At 33.4% G+C, this 27455-nt stretch overlaps 1 protein-coding gene across 1 annotated transcript in view; it reads left to right on the top strand.

Moving 5' to 3' along the window:
• The window catches only part of LOC131044934 (probable LRR receptor-like serine/threonine-protein kinase At5g48740), a 52645-nt gene extending 49101 nt beyond the window's left edge, over window positions 1-3544 (top strand). Inside the window, exon 16 of the mRNA XM_057978414.2 lies at window positions 3026-3544. Within this exon, the coding sequence (XP_057834397.1) occupies window positions 3026-3244 (219 nt within the window). The 3' untranslated portion in view covers window positions 3245-3544. The remainder of the gene's footprint in view (window positions 1-3025) is intronic.
• Window positions 3545-27455: the final 23911 nt, after the last annotated feature.

A 27455-nucleotide genomic window follows, 5' to 3' on the forward strand; every position in this document is an offset into this window, starting at 1 on the left:
GTCAAACACTACACATTTGCCCAATATAATGTAATCACCAAAGCATAGTAAAATCAACAGATCATCATATATGATTCACGTTTTAATAATAGCATTTAATTACAAACATCATCATAACACGCAAACACTACCCAATTTAATCATTTACCAAAGCAGTAAACAAAACCATAAAATCAAGTCAACTCACCTATTATTTTTAAATGAAAATGGTGAAGCTAAAAGGACCCCACATTAAATCTTAAAATAATACACACACACAAACATCCAAATATACATACAACACAGGTATCCAAGAAGCTCTACAAGTACAAAACATCATTGAATATCATTAGATATCTAGTACAAAACTACATCCTGTGTAGGGAAACAGATGCCCATGGGACTTAGAGTAGAAGTCCCATAGGCCCATACTTATTCAATTATCCTTGCTCAATCATTCTTTATGCTCTGATACCATTGTATGTTATATTTTTATTGATCAATAAAAGGGTGAATATATACAATGTACTGTGAGAAAATACAATTGCATGATAGTAACTTATGTCTAATTTAAAAAATATATATTATTACCAATAATGAATATTTGACTAACCATACAACATAATATTTTATTCTTATGGTAGATTTGTAGAAGAATGCATTAGTTGTCTAGCTAATCTGCACCCAACCTTATTTTATGTTCTAAGATATAGGCAAGAGGATTGTCTAAAGCTTATCATTTCTCATATACAAAATATTTTATAGGTTCCAAGATTAGGCCACCCACTAGACTGTTATACATGAGGCTTGGTTGGCTTTAACATAGCCTGTGTGAGTCTATCATAAAAGCCAGTAGGGTGACTCTATAGTTAGTCAGCATGCTCTGGTGTGTTACTAGTTATCTGAGACTCTCAAGTAGTTAACTCCGTGGCTATCCTCTCCTCTTGGCTCTAAATTCGCATGTGCTGTTTTCAATCATAAGATTTTTTCCAGTGAGCCAAATAAAAATGGAACAAAATCCAAATAATATAATCATCAATGCAAGGTCAAATTTATGAATGAATGACGGCGGCATTCAAATCCCTTCTTAATTGATGTATCAAAATAGATAGCTTAAAATTTAGCCTCCAATGCCCTTTGAGCTCATCTCCGATTAGAGAGGTGTGCTTGAGTCACTGATATGCATCAGATCGTGTCTATCCACGAAGGGCTAGTCACAGTTTATCCTGTCTTTCCGCTAAAAATTGGCAGGGTTGCTCCTATGCTTCAAACAGATGTGGAGGCTGCATATTTTAAGTGATAATTTTTTCCCTTCAAATATTAAGACACACATAAATATTCCTATATAAATTTTGACAGATGTCTCAAATCCCCATTCTTTTTTTCTCAAATTTTGATTGTATTTTATGACAAAAATACCTAATATGGCTATACAGCCATCAAATTTAGGGCATCAAGCTACCAGTTTTGAAGAAATCTCTTTGTTTTCTCTGCTTTTTGCATGCTTTTTCTGTAGAATTTTGCAGTGAAAACTGAGACATCATATCATTCGCATCACCCAAACTGGACTATATTTCCCTTTCATTCTTGATGTCTTTCTCAAAAAAGAAACAACTATGAGTATTGTGTATTGTTTGAAATTGGCTTTCTATTTTCACTGAAATCTCCCCTTCCATTCTTCCTACAATTATGATTGTATTTTATCACAAAAATACCTAAATATGGCTATACAGCCATCAAATTTAGGCCATAAGACAATCAGTTTTGAATAAATCTCTTTGCTTTCTCTCTAGAATTCTGCAGTGAAAACTGAGACATCATATTATTCACATTACTCAATTCTGAGGACTATATTTCCCTTCCATTCTTGATCCCTTTCTAAGAAAAGAAACAAATATGAGTACTGTATTGTTTAAAGTAGGCTTTCCGTTTCAGTGAGAAATGGTGACTACTATACAGAGCATTTATTCAAGGGGATATAGGCCTAAAAATAATAAATAAACCATTTAAATTTTAGGCAAGGATCCATAACCTCATAAGCTTTCCATAAATTTTGAGCAATAATGGAGCAAAAAGCTGAGGACTATATTTCCCCTTCAATCTTGATGGCTTTCTTGAAAAAGAAACAAATATGAGTACTGTGTGTCGTTTAAAATAGGCTTTCCATCTTCAGTGAGAAATGGTGACTAACTTACAGAGCATTCGTTCAAGGAGATATAGGCCTAAAATAGTAACTAAACCATTTAAATTTTAGGCGAGGATCCATAGTCTCATAAGCTTTCCATAAATTTTGAGCAATAATGGAGCAAAAAGCTGAGGACTATATTTCCCCTTCAATCTTGATGGCTTTCTCAAAAAAGAAACAAATATGAGTACTGTGTATTGTTTAAAATAGGCTTTCCATTTTCAGTGCGAAGTGGTGACTACCTTACAGAGCATTCGTTCAAGGAGATATAGACCTAAAATAGTAACTAAACCATTTAAGTTTTAGGCGAGGATCAATAGCCTCATAAGTTTTCCATAAATTTTGATCAATTATGGAGCAATACTTAAATCTTGGAAGCTAAGCTCCCTCTGAAATTGTCTAAACCACCAGCAAGAATCCTTAAAATGTACTTTCTATGAATGCTTTGTTACCTCTATTTCCCTTCGTTGTCCATAGTACATACTAACGATGCCAAACTCTTCTTTGCTCTATGTAGAACTTAGTCATGAGGTTAAAATTCAATACTCAAATTGGAAAACAAACCACAAGGTGAACTTTCATTGCTCCCAGAGGGATCTCACACAAGTGAAAGTTCTGAGAATGCCCAGTAGAACATATGATACAGATTTCTTTTTAATTTGGTGTCAATCCTCTTTGACCCTTTTATATCTACACAATCGCTTATATGATTTTGTCCTCTACACAATCGCTTATATGATTTTGTCCTTTATCCATACTAAGATTCATCAGCATACAGTTTATCTTAACACAATTTCATGCCTTACTATATTTGGAAAAGAGATCCATTATTTCTTTTGACACTCCATTGATCATGTGCAGGCAAAACCCCACTTACAAGCTGAAAACTACGATGTTGTAGATCCGAGCTTGGAAAACAATTACAAGATAGAAAGCTTGAAGAGAGTTGCCCGTGTTGCTGCACAGTGTGTGGAGAGAGATGCTTCACAGAGACCAACAATGGCAGAAGTACTGTCTGAACTCAAGGAGGCCCTGGTTATTGAACAAACTCAAACGGAAGTGAATGAAGAATTAGTATGACTAACTGATATTGGTAAAGCCCATTACTGATTTGAGATCATTCATTGTTAGCACAGTTTTTTCCTCATAAGACTTGTTCCTAGGTTCACTGGGTAAGGAAACCCATTTTGTCCTTACCCATTTTGTCTTCAAGATTTTTGGTGATTTTCATGTTTATAAATTCAAAGATACAAGAGGTAACATTGTTAAAGTCCAGATTCTATTTTAGAAGTTTTTAATTGTATAAGCTAAGAATGGATCAAAGGTGTAATTCAAAGTATACTTAAATTTTTTTATGTAAAGCTACCTTTGAAGTGCCAATTCTCAAGTCAGATTACATTAGCCCTTCATCGTTGATCAAACTATATCATCTGACCTTTCCTAGGTTTTGGTGATAAAGCTTGTATATTTTGAACTCTGTGTTTTGAGTTTTACTTTTGAGCATTTTTTTAAGGTGGTTTGGCTTAAGCTTTTATTTCAGACTCAGGAATTTTTCAATAGACAAATTTAATATTTTAAAGTGATATATTTTCTTTGATAATAATATTATATAAAAATATATATTTAAAATAATCATTTATTTGATATTAAAAAAATAAATTAAAAAACTAATTTAAAAACTATTAATAATCCCGTTCTTTTAAAATCATATTGTTGAGACTATATTTCCATGTCTGCCAATAATATTATGTTTAAATTTTAAAAAATTATAATATTAAGAAAAAAGACAATCTTATTCTTTAAATGAAAAATTCTACTAGTAAAGGATCCATATGTGGGGTAAATGTCCCCAATCATGCATGCATATATCTTAAATATGTTTTACAGTATCCCATCTATATGGTACAAAGGTTCTACATTTGTTATTAAAATGAATGTCATCTAATTATTTATGTTATGGTACATGCAAATAGTATACCAAGTATGAGGTAGAAACAATATACTAGCATTCAATGTTTCTATGCCATGTGGTACAAAGTTTCCCTCATACATCTAAGAGTGTAAATTATTAATTAGGGCTATTCCTTGTTGAAAGTCTTTCGGAATCGTCAAGACTCACACTGGTTCCGGTGGTCGTTTTTTCAATTTGTGAGAAATGAATTTACCCCCACGCAACCAGAAATGAATGCTATGCAGCCAACAATAAATGGCGTGCAGGTCATGCTTTTCTCCTCTACTATGTAGGTCACTCTCACGCAATCTGTAACGAATGGTGTGCAGACTTAATGGTGGATCGAACAGATATTGGAAATGTCCGGGCGACATGAGATAGTCTCCTCCATTAAGGATGCATAACGCCCTAATTTTGATTGCAAGGTATGCAGAAAACAGTTTTGTTGAGAAGGCATTTGAAACCTTCAAACAAATGTAATTGACATACATAAGGTCGATTCCTTTGAAACAATGTGTGAGCATCCACCAGCGTATAAAGGATGAGGAAAATTTTGCCAAAGATTATAATGAGAAATGGTCTAAACAGGGGCGTGTGCAAAATGTGGAAATTACGGATAAGGCGTTTGAGTTGTTTGTTGAAATCCCTCACAGAGATGTGGTCTCATGAATGCACAATATGCAGAAATTGGATTTGTTGAAAAGAATTCTGAATTCTCAAGCAAATGCGTTTGGCAGGAGTAAAGCCGATTCAAAACCTCTGCTAGTGTCTTTTCTGTCTGCGCCAGTATGGAGCTTAGGTGTAATTGGCGACAGTTGTAATGATTATGTCCATTTGTATAATGCTTTTTTCATCAACGAATCAGGGTAGGGATGTCAATCAAAATGCATGTGAAGGAATAGATAACGAAGCTGAATGAAATTTTTTGAAAGAATTGCTTGGGGAGGCATCATTGTGGATATGCATGCGAAATGTGCAGTTTGATAGAATAGCCGCAGACATACATGGTACACATTCAAAACGAGGATACAGAGGCCACGTGTGAACTGTTTGACATTATGCGCCAAAGAGATGCGATCAAAGGGATTGCAATTGACCTCTGGCAGATATGCATGAAGTATGGAAGCATAGACAAAGCCCATGTGAATGGTTCTGCACAGTATGTTGAAGAAGTGTGGTCTCATGAGAAGCAATAATGTGGATACACCCAAACGTTTCATATAATGTTCGATCCATATGTGTGTGGAACCAGGGTTAAGAGATTTGAACTGTTTGACAAAATTACTCAAAGAAGTATGTTTTTGGTTTTTTTCGAGGTCAACCAATTTTTAAAGGATGTCAAAACATATCATATCTGGGAAAGAAATTGATAAGAGATTATACTAAAAAATGGTATATTGTAATATTTTAGTTAATAGAATGTCTGATTTTTTTCCCATGTGCGATCAACCTTCAAGTTATGAACTTCATTAAAAGCTGTCACGTCATTTGTGGAGTTATAATAAAAGCATCTTCCTTCCTAATTGAACACTTCTTTTCAAGAATTTAGTATATAAATATCATGCCTTATTAAAAACTAAATATTATCAACGTTTATTAAAGATTTATATTTTATCCTAAGATTCTTGGTAGGAAGGTGCATAACTTGCATTTTTTTTTTTAGTTTTGTGTTTTATCATTTTATATTCATGTTATATTTGTTTTAAAAATGTGTTCTTATAGTTGATAAGGTTTATTTTGTGCACTTTTTAATATGAATTTGAGCTTAATTATTCATTTGTGCATTTTGGATTAGTTGTGGATGCAATTTTATCTCTTAGATTAAATCATACATGAAATTTCATCTTCATATTTTAGATTTTTTTAAATTATTTTGATATGATATTTTTGTGGATACAATTTTATCTCTTCGATTAAATTATACATGAAATTTCATCTTCATATTTTAGATATATTTTTAAATTATTTTGATATGATATTTCTGAATAATTTGATTGTTACTTGTTGGCCTACACACTATTGTATTCAAATTGATCATCTATTATGATGCACCTAAAGCCAAGCCATATATCATTAATGATCATGGATTAGCATTAGAAAGACTTACTAAATTGTATTAAAATTGTGAATGGCATTAGGCTCACAATCTTTGACAACCATTATTCCTAGGCATTTTGTATTGTCCTTTTCATGTTTAAATCTTATAAAATCACCGTTAGGGCATTTGCATGGATTCAAGGAGGATTCATACTTACACCCTCTCGTGGGAAGCCCTCAAAGGCACTCATTAACATTGTATTAGTTTTAAACAAATCTTATTAGAAATTTACAAGTTATTGAAGTTTGTTGGAGGGAATAATAAGGCCACTCAATAGTGAATTGTGTGTGATAGCACCCAAACACAAGGAAAAGTTTAGATACATTTCTTAAACTTGATTGTTGTACATTGACAACTTCAGTAATGATTGAAACCTATCATTTACTATTACCATTTATTAAATGCATGAGATTTGTTTTAATATGATTTAGGTATGGCTTTAGTAAGGGCCCACACCTAAGAAAACTCTAATATAAAGGCTTATAGTTGATGTAAGCCAATAAAAGCTAGAAAACATTTGAAAATATAGCTTCACTCACAAACTTATAGTTAATATAAACCAATAAAAAGAGAGAAAAAATTCAAATACAACTCGACTCAAACATAAATCAAGAAGAAAGGAAACTATTGAAACTCTTTTGTTATGAGATGTTAGAGCCATTTAAGATGAGGCCTTATTTCTTGATATATATTTATGATTGGAAATTATTATCTGTCCACACCCACATAAAGAAAATTCTACGTGTATGTATTTAGGAAACAATAAATCTCATTGTCCCCACCTTAATCTTCATGGAAGAATCACTATCACAAAACAAATATCTGACTTTAAAGGGTTGAGGGACACAACTACCATTGAGGCCATAAATATGACATGCAAAATTATAACCAAAGAATCTTAAAGCTTAATTTTGGACACCATTATGATCATTGAGCTCATAAAAATTAGGTAGTGTGAATTTCATTAAAATTAAGAATAGAACACCCATCTTATGAATATTATCAATGTCAATGTGCCACCACATATTGTAGGAACCAATGTACTTAATTGAATTTTTGAACCTCAAGCTGCAAGTAAAAGTAAAGGAGTATGATATTATTCACAAAGCACTATTAAGATATCTTTAGATTTTTATGCCGAGAGGCTTAACCTACAATGGCATCAATAGGAGGTCATCATGAGTAACGGTGTAAGAAAAAAGAAACTTTTTGTATTCCCCTCAGTCATGCATGGAAATAACAATCAAAGAAACTTTTTGTATTCCCATCAGTCATGCATGGAAATAACAAGCATTCAAATTATTGTCGAGGTAAAAGGTCAATGAATTATACGTGTAACTACTAAAGAATGTAATTCCGATAGTTATAATTCACAGATTACTTATTATTATACAACAAATGATGGTTACAATGACTTTATGTGCATGCACACAAGTTGAAACAATTAGAATGCAGAAGGTAACTGACTTGCTTCGACTACATATACATAATCACTTCCACTATACCCACCCATTTTAATTAGATTGCATTCCCCTCTTTCTTTAGTTTATCAATTTCAATTCTGCAATCAAACAATTCATGTGGCTTGTCTATTATTCTACACTTCACATTTTCATGTAATATCTGACAAACTCCCTTTCATTATGCTTTGATGGATGTCAGGGCTTCGATTGGATTACCACATGCCACAGGTGAGTTCATCAATTTCACTACTTTTTTCTGCAACATTACTTGGAAAAGTGTGCTGAGGGTTGTGATTGATTGATTGATTTGTAGTCCAATCCATTCGAGATATACTGGAAGAAATTTTGTGTTGAAGGTGATGCCTCAGGAGGTTGTGATGAATGCATACAACATTTTGATGATAGAAGCTCATGGATTGAGGTGGAACAGAGAGCATGAGTTCCTCATTCTGCCCCCGTGTGGAAGCCACATAGAATATGAGTAGTGAATGAAAGTAGGGTATTGTAAGAGATATTTGAAAGCAACCATTTTAGCACACATTGGGGCTGGCAAATGTGACTTGATCTGGTCACTTAGATTTACAGATATGCTAAATGCAGATCACATGAAGTAAATTTTTGTATATTGATTCAACATTATATACTCTTTTAACATTGTTTCTTAATTATTATTATTTTTTTTTCCAAAATACATACATACTTTAGATGACATAATAAGATTACATTTTTTTAATTTTCAGATCAAGTAGTAGTTTGTTTTGGGTTATATGTTTTGTAATTTTATTTTTTTGGTTATAGATTTTGCAGTTTGGAGACATCGCACCAGGTTGCCTGATCAACTTGCCAATTTTATCTGCCAAATTTGCCACTACATCGTTGTTGTTGCTATGCACGACTTAGAAGGCAATGTAAAATTATTTTATGTACCTAATCTTACAATTTTTTTTTTTTTATATGATATGTTGTGAAAACACATTTCTCATGTTTCTCTATTGGCTAGATTTTTAATGAAATATTATAGTTTTTTATACCTCATTAGCAAAGTAAAAATGCTTAGCAATATTATCATAAGTTGCTTAATTTCCTACATGGAGTTGGTTATTTTCTTCTTTAATATGTTATTAATTAATTAAATATTATTGTAGATGAATGTTGTTATAGAAAGATTAACAATGAAGGAAAGAATTTAATTTTCAATTTAGAAAGGTTAAAAAGGATTAGAATATTAAAAATAGAAGCAATATTTAAAAATAAATAAAAAAATGAAAGGATCTTAATTTTCAGTTTGGAAAGATCAAAAAGAATTTCCATGTTTCTAAATTCCAATCATAAAATAAATTGTTTCTAAATTCAAAAAATCAAAGTTACCTACATACACAAATATTTAAAAAATCCTATATAATATTTAAGATATTAAAATATTTAGTATTAAAAGTTTCTAATTTATCATATAGATGCGATTTTTCTATTTTACTTGAGTTATAAAAATATTTCAAAAATAACATATGATTATTAATTTAGAAAGGTCAAAAAGAATTTTTATGTTAATTATAAAAAATTTAAAATGTTAAAAGAAAATAATTTTAATTAAAGAAAAAATTTAAGCTATTTTAAAATGTCTTAATTTTATTAGAAAAAGTTTAAAGGTATTTATTTTATAGAAGTATTAAAAAAATGTACATAAAAATGAAGATTTTTATTAATATTTTATAAGAAACAATTAATAAGTTTTATGAATGCATAATCCTACAATATTAACCCTAATTGTAGCATAATTGTAACGCTAAACTTAATCTTACCAGGATTGAACCCTAAAATTAACTCTAACTCTAGAATTAAAAAGTGACCCTTATTGAACCCTAATTGGACCCTAACTAAACCCTAAACTTAACTCTAACCCTAGAATTAAAAGTGACCCTAGCTAAACTCTCATCCTAATAAAACATCCTAATTAAATTAATGTATTGGATGTCAACATTTTGGGTTTCATGGTAAATTAGGCAATAAGTTATTTTTTTGTTTACTTGTGTTTGACTCCTACATGGGAAGTATACTTTTTTTCTAAATTCTCTTTTCTAAATATATGTTTTATTAAACATTAACCCTAACCTTAACTAATTAAAATTTAATTGAATTGTAATACTAAATCAAATACTTATTAAACCCTAACCCAAATAAGATTCCTAGAATGATAGCCCTCATTATGACCTAGCATCAACCCTAACCTAATATAATCGTAATTGAACCCTGACAAAAACATCACCGTGAAATTAATTATAATCATAATTAAACCCTATCTTGAACTTAAACCCTACCCCTAGCATAACCTTAACCTTAAACCTAACCTAAACTAACCTTGATTGTATTCTTTACCCAAACCTAATTGAACCCTAACCCTAATTAAACCTTTACACTAACGTAAACCATGCTAACCCTATTTTAATCATAACACTAACTCTAACCTTCATTTAGTCCTAATTTAATTGCAATAATAATCCTAATCCTAACTAAACCCTAAAGTAGCCATAATTGATACTAACCCTAATTGTAACAAAATTATAGCCCAAACCTTAAGCCCAATGTAAATGAATCACAAACCTAATTCTAACCTTTATTTAATTATAATACTAACCATAACTCTAACCAAATCCTTACCATGTAGTGAAACCCTAACCTTCATAATATCCCTAATCTAGAGCTAATTGAATCCTAACCCTAATTAAATATTTATGCTAACATACTATAACCTTGATTAAACCTTAATCCCAATATTAAACTATAACTCAAAACCTAACCCTAACCCCAAGCTTTATCCTATAATAGTAACTTTAATCATAACCTAATCTTCACCATAACTGTAATTGAACCCTAAAAATAACTTGAGCCTAAAATTAATCCTAACATTAATAATCTTAAACAACTTAAACCTTATGGTAGTCTTAACCCTAAACTCAACCTGACATTGACACTAACCTTAATTTAACCTTTATGCTAGTGTATCCCATAACTTGAGCCTAACCCTAATTAAATGGTATCCTTAACACTAATTAAATATTAACCCTAACCTTAAACTCGAGATTTTTTATAAATCCCTAATGCTAACAACATATTTTATCCCTAAACCCTATGCCTAATCATAGCCCCAACCATGATGTAAACCATAACCATAATCATAATCTTAACCATAGCCCTAACCCTAAAAACATGCTTTATCCTTAAACCTTAGCCCTATTCAAATTGTAGCACTATTTATAGCCCTAACTAAATCCTAATAGATTTGAAATATACCTTTATTAAACACTAACCCTAACACTGATTAAATATGAACCCTACCAGTGATTTAAATCCTAACCCTAACCATAAAATCTAACCATAATCATAACACTAATCTCTAACACTAACCTTAATCCTACATCATATCCTAATTTGTAACTGTAACCATAATTCTAACTCTAAAGTTGTCTGTAATTATAATCCTAACCCTAAACCCTATCCCTAACCTTAACCCTAGCCCTAACCATCATGTATACCCTAACCCTAGCTATAATACTAACTAGAAGTTCCCTAAAACCCTAAGCCTAATCATAGCCCCAACCATGATGTAAACCACAACCATAACCATAATATTAACCATAACTTTCATCATAAACTTAAACCTAATTCAAACCTAACCATAACCCTAATCCCTAACACTAACAATAATCATGTTGTAACCCTAAACTTAACCCTAAGGCCATAACCCTAAACCTTAACCCTAATTGAAACTAAAAACATATCCCTAACTCTAGCCCTAACTATCATGTAGACCTTAACCCTATCCATAATCGTAACAACAAACCCTAACTTTAACCCTAAGCTTAATAATACAATAGTATAATTATATTTTAACATATTTAAACCTTAACACCAACCTTAAACTATAGCCCAAACCATAACCTTAACTCTAACCATGATATAAATCGTAACCATTATGCCAACCCTAACCCTTGACCCTATCCATAGTGCTAACACTACCCATGATCCTAACTAGAACCCTAAACCCTAAGACTAATCATAGCCCCAACCATGATGTGAACCATAACCATAATCATAATCTTAACCATAACCCTCAACCCTAACCCTCGTCATAATCTTAACCCTAATCCTAACCTAATCATAAACCTAATCCCTAACCCTAACAATAATCATGTCGTAAACCTAACCAAAACCCAAAGCACATCCTTAACTCTAACACTAACCATCATGTAGACCTTAACCCTAACCATAATTGTAATTGTAGAACCTAACTCTAACATGAAGCTTAATAATTTGTATAATTATTTATTAACATATTTAATGTCTTCCATGTTGTGTCATAACTACTACTAACGTATATATATATCCTTCTCAAAATGCCTATTGTTGATCATTTTTATGCTCTAACAATTATGTATACCTTAACCCTAAACCTAATACTAATCTTAACCCTAACACAAAACCCTAACCCTAATTGTAATTATGGTTACCCTAACCCTAATCATAACATAACCCTAACCCCAAAACCATAACCTAATTGAACTCTAATCATAATTTAACCCTACCCTAATGCTAACCCAAATTAAAATATAATGCTAACCCTAACTATAAATAAACACATATCACAATCAAACGTTGACCTTGACAATATCCCTAATCTATACCTAATTGAACCCTACCAATAACCTAATCTTATCAAAATTGAGACCTAACGATAACATAACACTAAGCTTAATTATAACCCTAGAATTAATCTCTAACTACAACTTGAACCCTAATTCTACCCCTAATTCTACCATTAATAAGCATTAGCCCTAATCCTAATTTAAACCTAGCCCTAATGTAATTGAATCACAACCCTAATTGACCTCAAATCCTAACCCTAAATATATTAAACCCCTTCCACAATCAAACCGTGACTCTAATTATCTATGATCTTAACCCTTAACCATAATCCCTCTAATTGAATGTTAGCCCTAAACTCAACTCTAACAGTAAATTTGAACCCTAATTACAACTTGAACCCCACTCTAAGCATAATCGAACCCCATTCTAACCCTAACCCTACTCTAACCCCAACCTTAATCCTAACCCAAACCCTAACTCTTATAGCTATCATCACATACTATCTTTAATTGCAATATTAACCCTAACCCTAATCCTAATTATAATTCTAACCCTAACCCTAATTTTAATTATAATTACTAATTATAATTTTTAACCCTAACCCTAATTATAATCAAAGACTGACCCCAATCTCTAACACTAACCCTAATTATAATCCTAACCATAACCTTTATAATCCTAACCATAACCTTGACCCCAATTATTATTATAACCCTAACCCTAACTTTAATTATAATCTTTAATTGTAACCCTAGTTATAATCACTAAGGCTGACTCCAATCCTAATCCTAACCCTAATCCTAACCCTAACCCTAGCCCTAGCCCTAATTATAATTATAACCCTAACCCTAATTATAACCCTAACCCTAACCCTAATCACTAAGACTAACCCTATCCCTAATTATAATCCTAATCATAACCCTCACTCTAATTATAATCCTAACCCTAACCCTAATTATTATCCTAACCATAACCCTAACCCTAATTTTAATTATAATCACTATTATAATCTTTAATCATAACCCTAAAAATAACCCTAACATTAATAAAAACACTAACCATAACCAAAACATAAACCAAATCCTAATCCTAACCATACCCCCAGTTATAATTCTAACTCTAACCCTAACTGTAACTATGCTTACCCTAACCCTACCTTTGATGTAAACCCTCAACATAATTGTAACCTTGACACTGAACCCTAACCCTAACCATAAGTTTAATCCTAATATTAAACCATAATCATAACCCTAATGCTAACCATAATCCAAAACCAAAACCAAAAGCAAACCCCAACATTGATGCTAACCCGAACCATGATATAAACTCTAACCATTATCATAACCCTAACTCTAACCATGATGTAAACATTATCCCCAACCATAACACTAACCATAACCATAATACTTTCCATTAAATAAAGATTAATATATCTTATATTTTACTATTTGCTTTGATCTTGCAACACACACACACACACACACACACACACACACACACACACACACACACACATTATTGAAAATAGTCTAAATAGATACATAAAAAAATACTATATAAAATTATATATTGATTTATTTTATTGTGTGGCGCCACTGCCACTAGAATATATACCTTAAAATTTAATTTAATCTATATAAAGTACGCCGAGAGATATCCTTCTCGAGGCGCCTATTTTATTTGACTTTTGGGTTTAAAATTGATTAAAAATAGGCGCCTCCAGAAGGATATCTCTCGGTGTACTTTATATAGATTTAATTAAATTTTAAGGTATATATGCTAGTTTATATGCATTGGTAAGCAAAATGGTGTACGCCAATTCCTAAGAGCTATTGAGATAATATCTCCTCAAGGTAGGTAAGTAAGGTTGCCTCTAATTAAAAGTCAAAATTAAAAAAATAATTAAAAAGAGTATATTATATAAAATTGCATTAGGGTTTTTAAGGTTTTATAATAATAAATAAAAGGATTTCTTGAAAGCAAATGAAGAAATATAAGAACATAGAAGTAATGAAATATAGAACATTTTAATTAATTGGATATAAAAAGATATTTCATTTGAAATGTGATGAAATTGTGATTGAATTTGTAGATAATAAGAAATAGTTCAAATAATAAATGATTGGATCTCACATAAAAAAATATACTCAAAGTAAAGATGCACAAGTCTTCTTGAACTACAATATATCGTGTCAAAAGTTGATATCTTTTGTAATGCCCCTCCCTTGATCAGACTCTATTTTACCTAGTTTGACTTTGGTTGACTTTTTATGTTGTTTTATGTGGTTGGATGATACTCTATGTTGTGATGACTTTTATCAAGATACTATGCTATCATGCTTTGGATTTAATAAATGTTGGTTATGCATTATACCTTTATGGATGTTTAGATGTTAGATATTATGCTTATGTACTGACCATGGACTGACATATTTACTTTATGTATGAGATATATCATGTGCGTGTTTTCATGTATGTGTATGAGTCTGTATGAGGTGCGAGGGGATGATCTTACATCATTCACTTCGGAGGGACATGGAATGTCACGACTCTCCTCCACCGGTGTGCCTGTAAATGTTGGATATATGTATGTATGTTTTCTCAGTGATGCAAGATCGTAGGTACAAGACATCGACTCCACTTGGCTTCACAGGTTTGAGCGTGTCTACATTATCTCGATGGAAGTTGTGGAGATAGTCATAAGGCCCGTCAATGTCACCCTTTGCCTTGCTCAATTTTAGAGCATTGTCTATTGTCTTTTTTCAATCTAATCAGAACGCCACTTTGGCAATTATCCGATGCTTTGGTATGTGGTATGTGTATATCTCGTGTTATTTTGGGTTCAATGTTTATGTGTTGAAAATCTAATTATTAATTTATTATTAAGTTTTGATTGTAATTGAGATTAATTTTAATTAATTATTGATACTTATGAGTAATAAATAATTGATGAATATGTAAATATGTAAAATGTATTTATGTAATAATAATACTTTGTTAATTAATTAATAAATTAGCATTATGATTTTAAATGCATTAATTAATATTTGAATTAAAATAAAAGATTTATTGGTTAATAAATTAAGTTATTATTTGTAAGTTGGAGTAAAGTAATCATTAAATGAATTTAATGAAATATTAAATTAAACTCATTAAAATTTTAGAAATGTTATTTTTGATGTGGGGTGAAGTGTTGATTTTTTTGGGGGGTTGAGGTTGGCTTTGGATTGGTATTACTATTGTTATTGGTGAAATTATGTCGGGTGTTAAATTTACAATTTTAATCTCAATCCGTTCTCTGTAATTTAAATTTTTTTTGTATATTGTTTTAATATTTTTTTAATTTTTTATTATTATTAAATTTTTTACTAAAGATGTCATGCCTGTACATTTCTAAATTTATAATTTTAATTATAAATTATGATTTCATTATGCTCTCTTCACAAATTGTGAATTTGTTTTTTTGAAAATATAAACTTTGTTTTAATTAAAATTTGTGTTATTGAGGGTTTTAATGTAAATTCTTATTTATAAATTAAAACTATTTTTAAGAAATAGAAAGAAGTTAGGTAAAAGCTAAAAAGAAATTGATTTAGTTTTATAAACATGTAAAAGTTCTCTTTAAAAATAAAGCATCTTTTAAAGTAGTATATATTAAGAGGAAAAAGTGGAAGTTTAAGTGCTTTTTAAAGCACATTCTTTAAAACAAAATTAAAAAAACATATGCCACGTGAGATAGGTAGATTAAGAAACCATGCAAAGTGGCCACTCATGTCTACTTTGTAATATAAATATAGAAAAGCCTTTCTTTCTAAAAATGGAGAATAACTGACAAAATATATCATCGAATGAGAATCACTTAAGGAATGATTAAAATTAAAATAAGAAATAAAGTTAGTTATATATTTATATATATGTAAGTATATTGTTTGGTATAAAATGTTTATTTGAATTTTTGTGATTTATATGATGAATTTTTTTTAGTATTGGGTTATTAGGTATTTTTGGTCAAAATTATCTGTTTGGTGGATTATATCGGAATAATGTTTTTAAATGGGAATGTGTGTGTAGTATGTGTTTTAAATGTGTTTAATAAAATAAGTTTATGGCTTTAATGAAAATAAACTTGTATTAACTTTTATGAAGATGCTATAGTTATGATGTTTGTTTTTATGTCATTCTCATCAGTGGTTCTATAAACGTGAGTTGTCTTGTATTAATCATTTTTGCTACCTTGTGTGTGATTTACCTGAGAAGGGAATGAATGTGGTTTAGTGTAATGGTAGTTTTTGTATTAGAGTTTTTTGAGAAGTTAATTGACCAAAGTCACTTTATGTCTTGATGTTAATATTTTTGAATTTGGAATTGTTTTGATGTTTAATTAAATCAAACTCTCACCCTTTAGTGTTGTTGGTGTAAATAATTATTCATCATGGATATTATTACACTATACTTAAGTTTACTTAGGAAATGCATTTCATAATAGTTTGGGTATGAGACACTTGGGTGTTTGTGCCACATTGGGATAGTGTGTGTAGGAGAATTTCCACCTTTTATGGTGTTGATCTTGTTGTTACACTCCACATTTAGTGGGTGATCCACCTCATGTGGACTATTATGTTGTTTCTCCTACCTACCCACACCTATTTCCTACCTACCCTTGTTTCTTATTGAGCCACATGTCATGTTTGTGTGCTCACATATCCCTAGCCTTGCCTATATAAGCAGGCTCATCTACATTGTATGTAATTTTGATTTTATTGATCATTTTCTATTGATGAGAATACAGTTTATTCTTGTCCTATATTTTGTCTCTATTGTACTTTTCATTGAGCTCTTGATCTTGGCAAAATCTCACAAGTGTTCTAGTAACCTAAACCAACGAGTGTTAGGGTTTTGTGTCTTTTTTTGTTGTTTTGGCCAATATGCCTTTGGGGGCTCCAGAGGTTGGTCTTTGAGCTACAATCTTTATTGTCAGTAGTAATATGATGCTCTTATCTTTGTGTGGGCTTTACTTATGGATGGCTATCGTGGCTTATCATTTTCTTGGCATTATATCATTACCCTCCTTGTGGGTTTGAGCCATGTGCTCTTTGATGGAAGTTATTGTAATTGTTGGTTATGTGGTTGAGATGCGATGTTATTTTGGACTTGGTTGGATCTCATTATATTGGTTATTTGATGGTGTTTCATCTATTGCCTTGATTTTGGATTTTGGTAGGCTTAGTGTCATAAGGGGGAGTGGCTTCCAAGTGGGGGTCAGGGCCCAAAGTGGCTGCCAGGATATCCCATTGGAAGTAGAGATTAATAAGTGATAACCTAATTAATGAATTAGGAGGTTGGGTAGTTTAACACATTAAACAAGATTAAGTGTTCCCCGCTCATGGCTTGAGTGCTTGTTTAGGCTCAAGATGAGGTGGGAAGACCTGGAATGGCGTGATCAACTACCTTGTCCTCTTGAAAGGTATGCTGGTTCCGCATGAGACTTGAATGGGCGTCAAGGGTTGGGAAAGGTTTCCAAGATAACACAGGATGGGGGTCGGGAGCTATGGAGACCTGCCAGGATAACCCTGTAGTGTCCTAAAATTGTGACACTTGCAATTTTGACTGCATTTGGGTCTTCACGATGGCGATGCAACACGGAACCTGAATGGAGACCCCGAAACTTGTTCATGACATCAAAAACTGCATTTCTCAGCACCCTGGCCTGATCGTCCTTGCACCCTGCTGCCCCTGGAGGTGGGACCATGTCGCCCAGCGCCCTGGTCCTTCAGGACTAGGGCGCCGAGCGCCCTGGTCCCCCAGGACCATGGCGCCGAGCGCCCTGGTCCCCTAGGACCATGGTGCCCAGCGCCCTAGTCCCTGGCCCTATTTTTGGGCCCGGTCTCTTATGGGGCTTCGGGTCTTTAAGTTTGCAAATTGGAAAATAATCTTCCCAGGTTGGCCTAAGGTTGGAAAAATCAGTCTTTCAACCCTAATTGACAAGTATATAAACTACATTTCCTCTCCCATTTGGAGAGGGAGGGACATATGTGTACAAGAGGCGAAAGCGCTACTCAAATATTCAAGCATTCAAGCATTCAAGCATTCCTTCAAGCAATTGATCATTCTAAGTCTCCATTCAAGGCTAAGTGTTGCATTCAAGACAAGGATTCAACCATTGAAGAGGAGATCACATACCACATACAACATACAACATACAACAACATTTACACCTTCGCATGTAAGAATACAAACATTCTTACAACAAGGTATCAGTACTTGTTTACATTACAAACATTTACATTTACAGCATTCTCATTTCTTGGTTAATTCCAAAACCGGGGTTCGACCTAAAGGCAAACCCCTCATCCCTAACCCCCCAATCATCCTCTCTTTTCTGTGTGTAGGTTGCAGGTACGCGGCTGTAATTGAAGATCTGGAATCCTTGTGCAGAGATGAACAGATCCACCTTCGTTTCGCGGATTTTTTGGAGGACCGTGTTCACGCCGGGCGCCATCATCCTGTCAAATTTCGCTCAAATTTGTAGAACAACACCGTCTTGACATTTTACTGCTAATTCCAGGTCCGCAACTTCATACCATATCCCTATCTCTGTTTATAAGCGAATCTTTCCTACTTTACATGCATTCCTAGTTCAATCATTCTATCTACATTCTTTACAAAAGAGGGTATCCTTGCTATCACAACAGTTGAAACTCATTTAGAATCCAATCTTGCATTGTGTGGGATTGGATCTTGTGGGTTTCAACCCCTCTTTTGAATGTAAAGTCTCTCCTAAGTGAAAACCATCAACCCTAGTGACTCTCCCTTCTCTCTCCTTGGAGTTGGGGAGGGGAGAACGACTAGGGTTCGATTTTTTTTCTTTACATTTTGGTGAACCCGACGTGAACATCCTCATTCTGATTATTCATGGTTAGATCTGAAAAACTTGCTTCCTTAATTACATTTTCATGTTTGATCTTCTGCAAATTTTAGAGGTTGATTGCATAAAAAACCCTAAAATTTTCTTTTTAGTAATTAAACTTGTGAAATGTTTAATTGTTAATGCTTGTTTCAGATCTACCCTTATATTGCAAATTGTCAATTCATATTTGTGCTTTAATTCTGAAAATAAAGTGGTTAAATGTCAAAACCCTAATTTTTTTAACCTTCTTGATTCAACCTTTGACTGATAATTTCACTGATCAAAACACTTCCAAATCGGCTGTAACTTTGGATTCCGCAACAAAATCACAATATCTTTCATCTCTGAAAATTTGGAAAAAAGTTGCGAGGACCGTGTGCACCCCGAGCACCATCGTCCCCGACATTTTTTCCGAAATTTCGGGAGCTAGATCTTACTGTATTTTTCTGCTAAAATCCAAAATTTTGGCTGATTTTATCAAATTTAACATTTTCAAAATTAAAGTCAAAATTGGTTTAGCGATTGCTTGGATTGAGGCTTCTAATCATTCAAAAAATCATTGAAATTGAAATTCCTATCAAAATTGTGTTTCTTACAGTCCTAAATCTGAAAAGTGTGTTGGCATTCATTCGAAATTTCAGTGCTTTATTCAAATTTTTGCAGTTTGTGACTTTTGAAATTAAGTGTTTAATTGTAACAACTTTGATTTCCGCTTTCAAATTCGAATTTTGCATGAAATCGAGTCAACTTTTAAATTTCAAAGCCTGCATTGCTTTCAGTATTCCCTCTAACATCATAAAATTCAAAATTTCAGTTTCCCTCTCTTTTTCAAAATTCAAATTTTATATTTTTCAACAATCTTGGTAGGGTTCAATTTCGAGATTGCAACTTTAATTTGGCCTATCTACAGATCGTAAAATCACTCAATTTTTTCAGATTAGCTTTAAAATCATCATAACTTTCATCCCTGAAAATTTCGAAAAAATTTGCAAGGATCGTGTGCACTCCGTTCGCCACGGTCCCGGACATTTTTTCCGAAATTTCGGGAGATTGTCCTGATTGTATTTAACAGCTTAAATCTAGGAGATTGGCTGATTTTATTGAAATTTGCTACCTCTAAAATTCAAAATCTTCTCTCTTTCTTTAGTGCATGAGTTTTACAACAACAAGCCCTACTTACACTATTCCCGTTAGGCGAAGCCTTAGAATTAAGTCTTTCCAAGGTGTAATTACCGAGGAGATGGAACCTAATTTGAATGGCCTTTTTAACGAGGACATGGGTAATTCCTCTAATCCTCTTAATGATGAAGAAGCTCTCCATGAGGTTTCTGTAGAACAACTTTCAAAATTGGATAACCAATTTGATGATTTTCGACAATGGATGTCTCAAGAATACCCCGATAGCGAAGCTCTTTCATTAATTGAGGGTCTAAAACGTATGGTTCAAAGTGATAAGAATGGAATTGATATTTTGCGTGGTATTGCACACATTGTGGATTCGAATGTGATGCCTATGAAGAGTTGTGCCGAAACTTTGGGTTATACACAACCTCCTACTCAAGTCAATCATTCTATTCCTTTGACAACTCCTATTGCTAGTATACCTACTTTTACATCAAACATAATGACTACTTCAACACAAGACATTCCTCTTATGATCACCAGTCATGGGGGCAATCCCTTTTCTTCAATCAATCCAACTTCTTCGTTCATTCCTTCAATAAGTGTTCCTATTATATCACCACAAATGAACATCACGCAAGGGGGCAATTCGTTTAATCATTCCATTCCTCCTTGTAGTGTTCCTCCTTTCCAATCATCTCCTATGACTAACTATCATAGTGTCCCACCACCTTACTCTCTACCTTCTTTCAATAACATAACACCTCCATCACAATCTAACACGTCTAATATGAACTCTTCGACTGAAGCGACCATTAACAATCTTGCACAAACTGTCTCTTCTTTACAGCAACAAATTGCCTCTATGAATCAATCTAAGTTTAGTGTGCCCACATTTGATGTTGCGAGCCCACTTTCTCTTGACATTGTTCGAGCTATCCCCCCTAAACATGTTGAAATTCAACATTTGGAGCTTTATAATGGTAAGGGTGATCCTCTAACACATGTTAAGACATTTCAAACAATATGTACCGATTTTGCTTATGACCAAAGGTTGCTTGCAAAACTGTTTACTAGAACATTAAGAGATAAAGCCCTACAATGGTATTGCTCGTTGCCTTCTTATTCTATTTCTTCTTTCGAACAACTTGCAAATTCTTTTATTCAACAATTTCAAAACAATATAAGTCCTAAAGTTACTTTGATTGATTTAATGCATTGTAAACAAGGTGTTAAAGAAAAAGTGACTGATTTCATTGGTAGATATAAGCATTTGTATGCTCAAATTTCTTTTCCAGTACCTGACAATGACATTCAAAGAATCTTTATTTCTAATTTACAAAAAGACATTAGAGAAAAACTTATGTTTTCTGAGTTTACTTCTTTCCAACAGTTGTGCGCAACTCTTCACAATTATCAACTGACTGTGAGTCAAATGGAACAAGCAAATCCTATGGCTCCGAGTGATAAGGGTGATAGTAATCAACAACCATTTGGGAAGTTTAAACCGAACAGAGAGTCCATTAAATTCAATGAAAACATCATCAACAACAATGTGAATGCAGCATCAGGTGTGCCTCCTATTTCTAAGTTTTTCAGGAAAGAAAGAAAGTTTACTCCTTTGAATGAATCATTGCATAGTATTATGAATAAGTTATTGGAACAAAATGTGCTTACCCTTCCTCCTATAAGGCAAATAGATCCTGCAAAGATTAATTCACCCTATTTTGATAACAAATCTTTTTGTCAATTTCATCGTCATCTTGGGCATGATACTGAAAAATGTTTTGCTTTGAAGGGTAAAATTCAAGATTTGATTGATAATAATACTATCTCTGTTTCTGGTGTGAATGATAAAGGCAACACATCTGTAGCTCCTCCTAACCAAAATCTTAAGATTTTTACAGATCCATTGCCTTCTCATACCTCTAATGCGATTGATACTACTGATTCCTCTGTCTCACCTGATGATCTTGTGTCTATGACTCCTAATGTGATTAACTTTGTGGAGCAGCAGAAAATCCCTAAAGAACCTTCCATCACATTTGATTCTAGTGAAACTATTAGGGCACTTGATGGTCCTTTATATATAGTTGCAAAAGTCAAGAATACACCTTGCCGTGGAGTGCTTATTGATCCTTCTTGTATGATTAATGTCATTACTGAAGAATTCCTTTTTACTTTGCAATTGAATCAAGTGATCTATGATGAAACAAATGTGGTTGTGAAACTATTTGATGCATTTTCTTCTCCTGCAATTGGTTCTATTACATTACCTATTGAGGTCCATAACAAATCCCTTGATGTGGACTTTGCTATTATTCCATCATCCGAACAATTTTGTGTGAAGCTAGGCTATCCTTGGCTATCTTCCATGAAAGGTATTGCTTCTCCTATTCACAAGTGCTTGAAATTTCCCCATAATGGTGAAATTGTTACTATCAATCATAGTCTCTTTAAACCAGCTGAAAGAACTTCTAGCGTTCCTATTGATTACTTTTGGCCTAAACAATTCCAATCTCTTCCACCGCGAAGTGATCATCTTTTCAAATCTTATCAAAAGTGGAAAAAAGATATGATCCTATCTCTAAGTGAACCTAGAACACCCAAACTTGACATTCCTATCATTCTTGAGAAGGAAGTTCTTCCTTTGAAAGATAAAACTAATGTCTTTCCTCAAGAAGATTCCTTACCCATCCCTATGGATGTGACTATGCCTATATCTAATAAACTTCCCAAAAGTAGACCTATACCTCCTCGTCATGATGGGCTTGGTCTCCTTCCTAAACCAAATATTCCTCCCTTATATGGAGCAGTTCCTCTTCCTTCCTCTTATAGAGAGAAGAGACCTTCCTCTTCTCCTATTATTCAACCTAAGAGACCACAACCTAAACACCCAAGTGATAAGGATGAGAACATTCCTCCTCCTCACTCTTCTCCACTTCCTACTAAGACTAGATGAAATCATTCTGCACGTGAACGCCGACGAAAGCATCGTCTTAGAGCTCAGGCAGCTGCTTCTCAAACTTTGCAATCCCCCAAAACACCTTCAGCTAGTATTATTCCATTTTCTCCTTAGCCGAAAATTGAGCCAAAATCTCCTAAACATAAGATGTATGATGGTCTTGATCCTGTGCGAGTTAAAGATCCTATTTTTATAAATCTTGATGATGATATAGATGAAAATGTTATTCATGATGAAAATGTTACTCCTGTTCATTCTGATAGTGAATATGAATATGTTGATGTTGATAACAATTTATCTAACGCATTTTCTAAAGCACTTATCCTAGCTCCTAGACAAGAACAACGTGGCTCGGAACATGAACATAGCCCTTGTTTGGATCTTGTGATAGCTCCATCTGCTGTGTTGGATGCTCCTCCTCTAGCGTGTTTCCTACCTTCCCGAAATATTGATCAGCAAGATCGGGGGGTAGATGACGTGCTAGACTAGTTTCATTAGCATAGCAGACTCTCTCCTCCTCTCTTGATCTCTTTTGTTACTTCTTCTATGTGTTATTCTCATTCTTCTATTTGTTGTCCTTAGTGTTGTCTACTTGAGGACGATGCAAAACATTGAGATCTCTTTTGGTCTCTCTCATGTTGACTCAAAAGACACATGTGTTCCCTTCTTCTAGGTGACCTTCCTTGATTGGGGAATGAAGAACAATTATGCATACATACATATGATATACATGAATTATCATACAGTATACTGATCCCGAGGAAAGCGAAGTCACCTTGTGCTTTGAGTTTTGTGTCTATTATCCTTGGGCTTATCTCACACTTGGGGGCTAAATCCTTGTGATAACGTGCTCCTTTCCCTTCTCATTTTTATATGTGTCACTACCTTAAAGAAATCACCCCCGGTGAGGCGTGTGCGATCGCTTTAACGTAGGGGGGCATACACCCCGTCTATATCTTTTCAAGATACCTTTCTTGCATGACTCATAGTGAGGGAACCTTACTACTGACAGTCATGGTTCTCCCTCGTGATCTTCCCTTTTACTTTGTCAATTGAAGTCGTAAGATCCTTAGTCCACTGGGGGCTTGGTGTATCTTTCCTCCTTGACGTGATGAAATTTTTTTCAATGTTGTTTCCTTGTACTTTACCGGAAGTATGAGTGTACGCTTATACTCCCGCTAAAGTGGGGGCTAAATGTAGCATCCTAAAATTGCGACACTTGCAATTTTGACTGCATTTGGGTCTTCACGATGGCGATGCAACACGGAACCTGAATGGAGACCCCGAAACTTGTTCATGACATCAAAAACTGCATTTCTCAGCACCCTGCTACCCCTGGAGGTGGGACCATGGCGCCCAGCGCCCTGGTCCCTGGCCCTATTTTTGGGCCCGGTCTCTTATGGGGCTTCGAGTCTTTAAGTTTGCAAATTGGAAAATAATCTTCCCAGGTCGGCCTAAGGTCGGAAAAATCAGTCTTTCAACCCTAATTGACAAGTATATAAACTACATTTCCTCTCCCATTTGGAGAGGGAGGGACATATGTGTACAAGAGGCGAAAGCGCTACTCAAATATTCAAGCATTCAAGCATTCCTTCAAGCAATTGATCATTCTAAGTCTCCATTCAAGGCTAAGTGTTGCATTCAAGACAAGGATTCAACCATTGAAGAGGATATCACATACCACATACAACATACAACATACAACAACATTTACACCTTCGCATGTAAGAATACAAACATTCTTACAACAAGGTATCAGTACTTGTTTACATTACAAACATTTACATTTACAGCATTCTCATTTCTTGGTTAATTCCAAAACCGGGGTTTGACCTAAAGGCAAACCCCTCATCCCTAACCCCCCAATCATCCTCTCTTTTCTGTGTGTAGGTTGCAGGTACGCGGCTATAATTGAAGATCTGGAATCCTTGTGCAGAGACGAACAGATCCACCTTCGTTTCGCAGATTTTTCGGAGGACTGTGTGCACGCCGGGTGCCATCGTCCCGTCAACTTTCGCTCAAATTTGCAAAACAGCACCGTCTCGACATTTTACTGCTAATTCCAGGTCCGCAACTTCATACCATATCCCTATCTCTGTTTATAAGCGAATCTTTCCTACTTTACATGCATTCCTAGTTCAATCATTCTATCTACATTCTTTACAAAAGAGGGTATCCTTGCTATCACAACCCTTGAAACTCATTTAGAATCCAATCTTGCATTGTGTGGGATTGGATCTTGTGGGTTTCAACCCCTCTTTTGAATGTAAAGTCTCTCCTAAGTGAAAACCATCAACCCTAGTGACTCTCCCTTCTCTCTCCTTGGAGTTGGGGAGGGGAGAACGACTAGGGTTCGATTTTTCCGCTTTACAAACCCATATCAAGCTATACGATGACACTCTTCCCTTATGAGCACTAGTATCCTGTCCCCATCATTGCAACCTTTGGAGTATTCTTGTTTGGGATTTATCTATGTGTATCTTGTTTGTGGCTTTACTCGGTGGAAGTGTGTTTAGACCACATGTTGTATTTTCTTGTTTGTTTGCTTGAGGGCCTTATGTCTATCTCCTAGCACGGAGGGGTGGTCCTTTTGGTCTAGATGGTCGGGTGGTAGTGCCTTTTTCCATTGGGGATTTTTTTTTGGTCTGGCATGCAATGGCTTCGTTCTTATTCCAGATTGCCCTCTTGGTTTTGAGCAAATCAGATTTTCAAATGGCGACTTATGTATTAGTCAATTGTACTTAGGTGTATCTGATGTAACCCGTGTATAGACTTGGCTACATGGAAAATGATGTAATCATGATGTGACCTTGATGTAAATGAAATGAGTTTTAGATGATAGGTCTTCTATGTTAGTTAATGGAAATATTGATCTTGCAATTAAATATGTTCATGTTCATCTCAATGTGTTTTGTCAATGAAGATAGCTTTAGAAATACTTATTTTATGCAATGTAATTGTATGAATCACTATGTTGCTTAAGTATATGTATGTATTAAATGTTATCTTTGATTTAGATTAATTCCTTAAATAATATATGGTTAGATTAAGTAACCATGTTGAGAAACCTTCGGGGAGAAGTTGTAGTAGTCTTCCGATTGTGCAAATTAACTTAATCTTATCCTCTTAATGTGCAAAGTATTCATTTAATGTTTTAAAAAAAAATATTTTTCTCTTTTTGGAAATGTTAGTTAGATCCTCTAGGGTTTCTTAGCAGGGCGTTACATTTTTGGGTTCGGCTAATAACTACCAAGGTTGATGATCATATTCTTGAAAATAACAAATAACAAATTTACTCAATATAACCAATATCCGAAGTTAATCATATTCATACATCATAAAAACATTTTCCATATCTTGTTGGTTTAAATAATAAGTTACATCTATTCATATTTAGTTTTTCCCCACATTTCGAGATCAACTCAATTGTATTCTAAATAATTACTCCTAACAAAGGTAAAAAAAAATTTCCAACTTTTGTCTATCCTCTAATATATTACCCAAGCATATCTTGCTATCAGTTTAACCATTGCACCTCGTTGAGGTGCAAGTGCTAGAAATAATTATTCAAAGATTTAATTGGATGGATAAAAAAATCATAGATTTCAATGTATGATGATTATCGATTTGAATAATTAAGTATAATTATAAAGTAATTAAAATAGAGAGATTGTATAAAATGAAAAAATAAATAATATAATTAAAAAATATAGACAGTAATTATTGTGGTAAATATAAAAGAAATAAACTACTTCATATTTTATAGTAATTAAAATTAAGTAATTGGATTTGAAAGTATATTCATATTTAATAGGGAAACATAAGAAATAAAAATATCTTACTTATATCAATGCTAACTAAATAGATAATTTAGAATATGTATATTACAATTCTTGAAAGTAGGTATATCCCAACTCTATCCTACATACATATTCTTACAAATTCTAACAAAAAAATAAATAATTATTTTTTGAAAACATTTATTATCACTTATTTAAATCATTGCTTTAAATATAAGAAGAGCTATGTGCATACCTTAGAATCATATGGAATAAGAATCCTTAATAAAGCACTTAAGGCAAGGAAGGCATGCCACATAATTGTAGAGGAATTCACAGTAATTTCCTTAGAGACTCGTAAGAAC

This window comes from Cryptomeria japonica, chromosome 1 (assembly GCF_030272615.1).
Source record: "Cryptomeria japonica chromosome 1, Sugi_1.0, whole genome shotgun sequence".
NCBI lineage: Eukaryota > Viridiplantae > Streptophyta > Pinopsida > Cupressales > Cupressaceae > Cryptomeria > Cryptomeria japonica.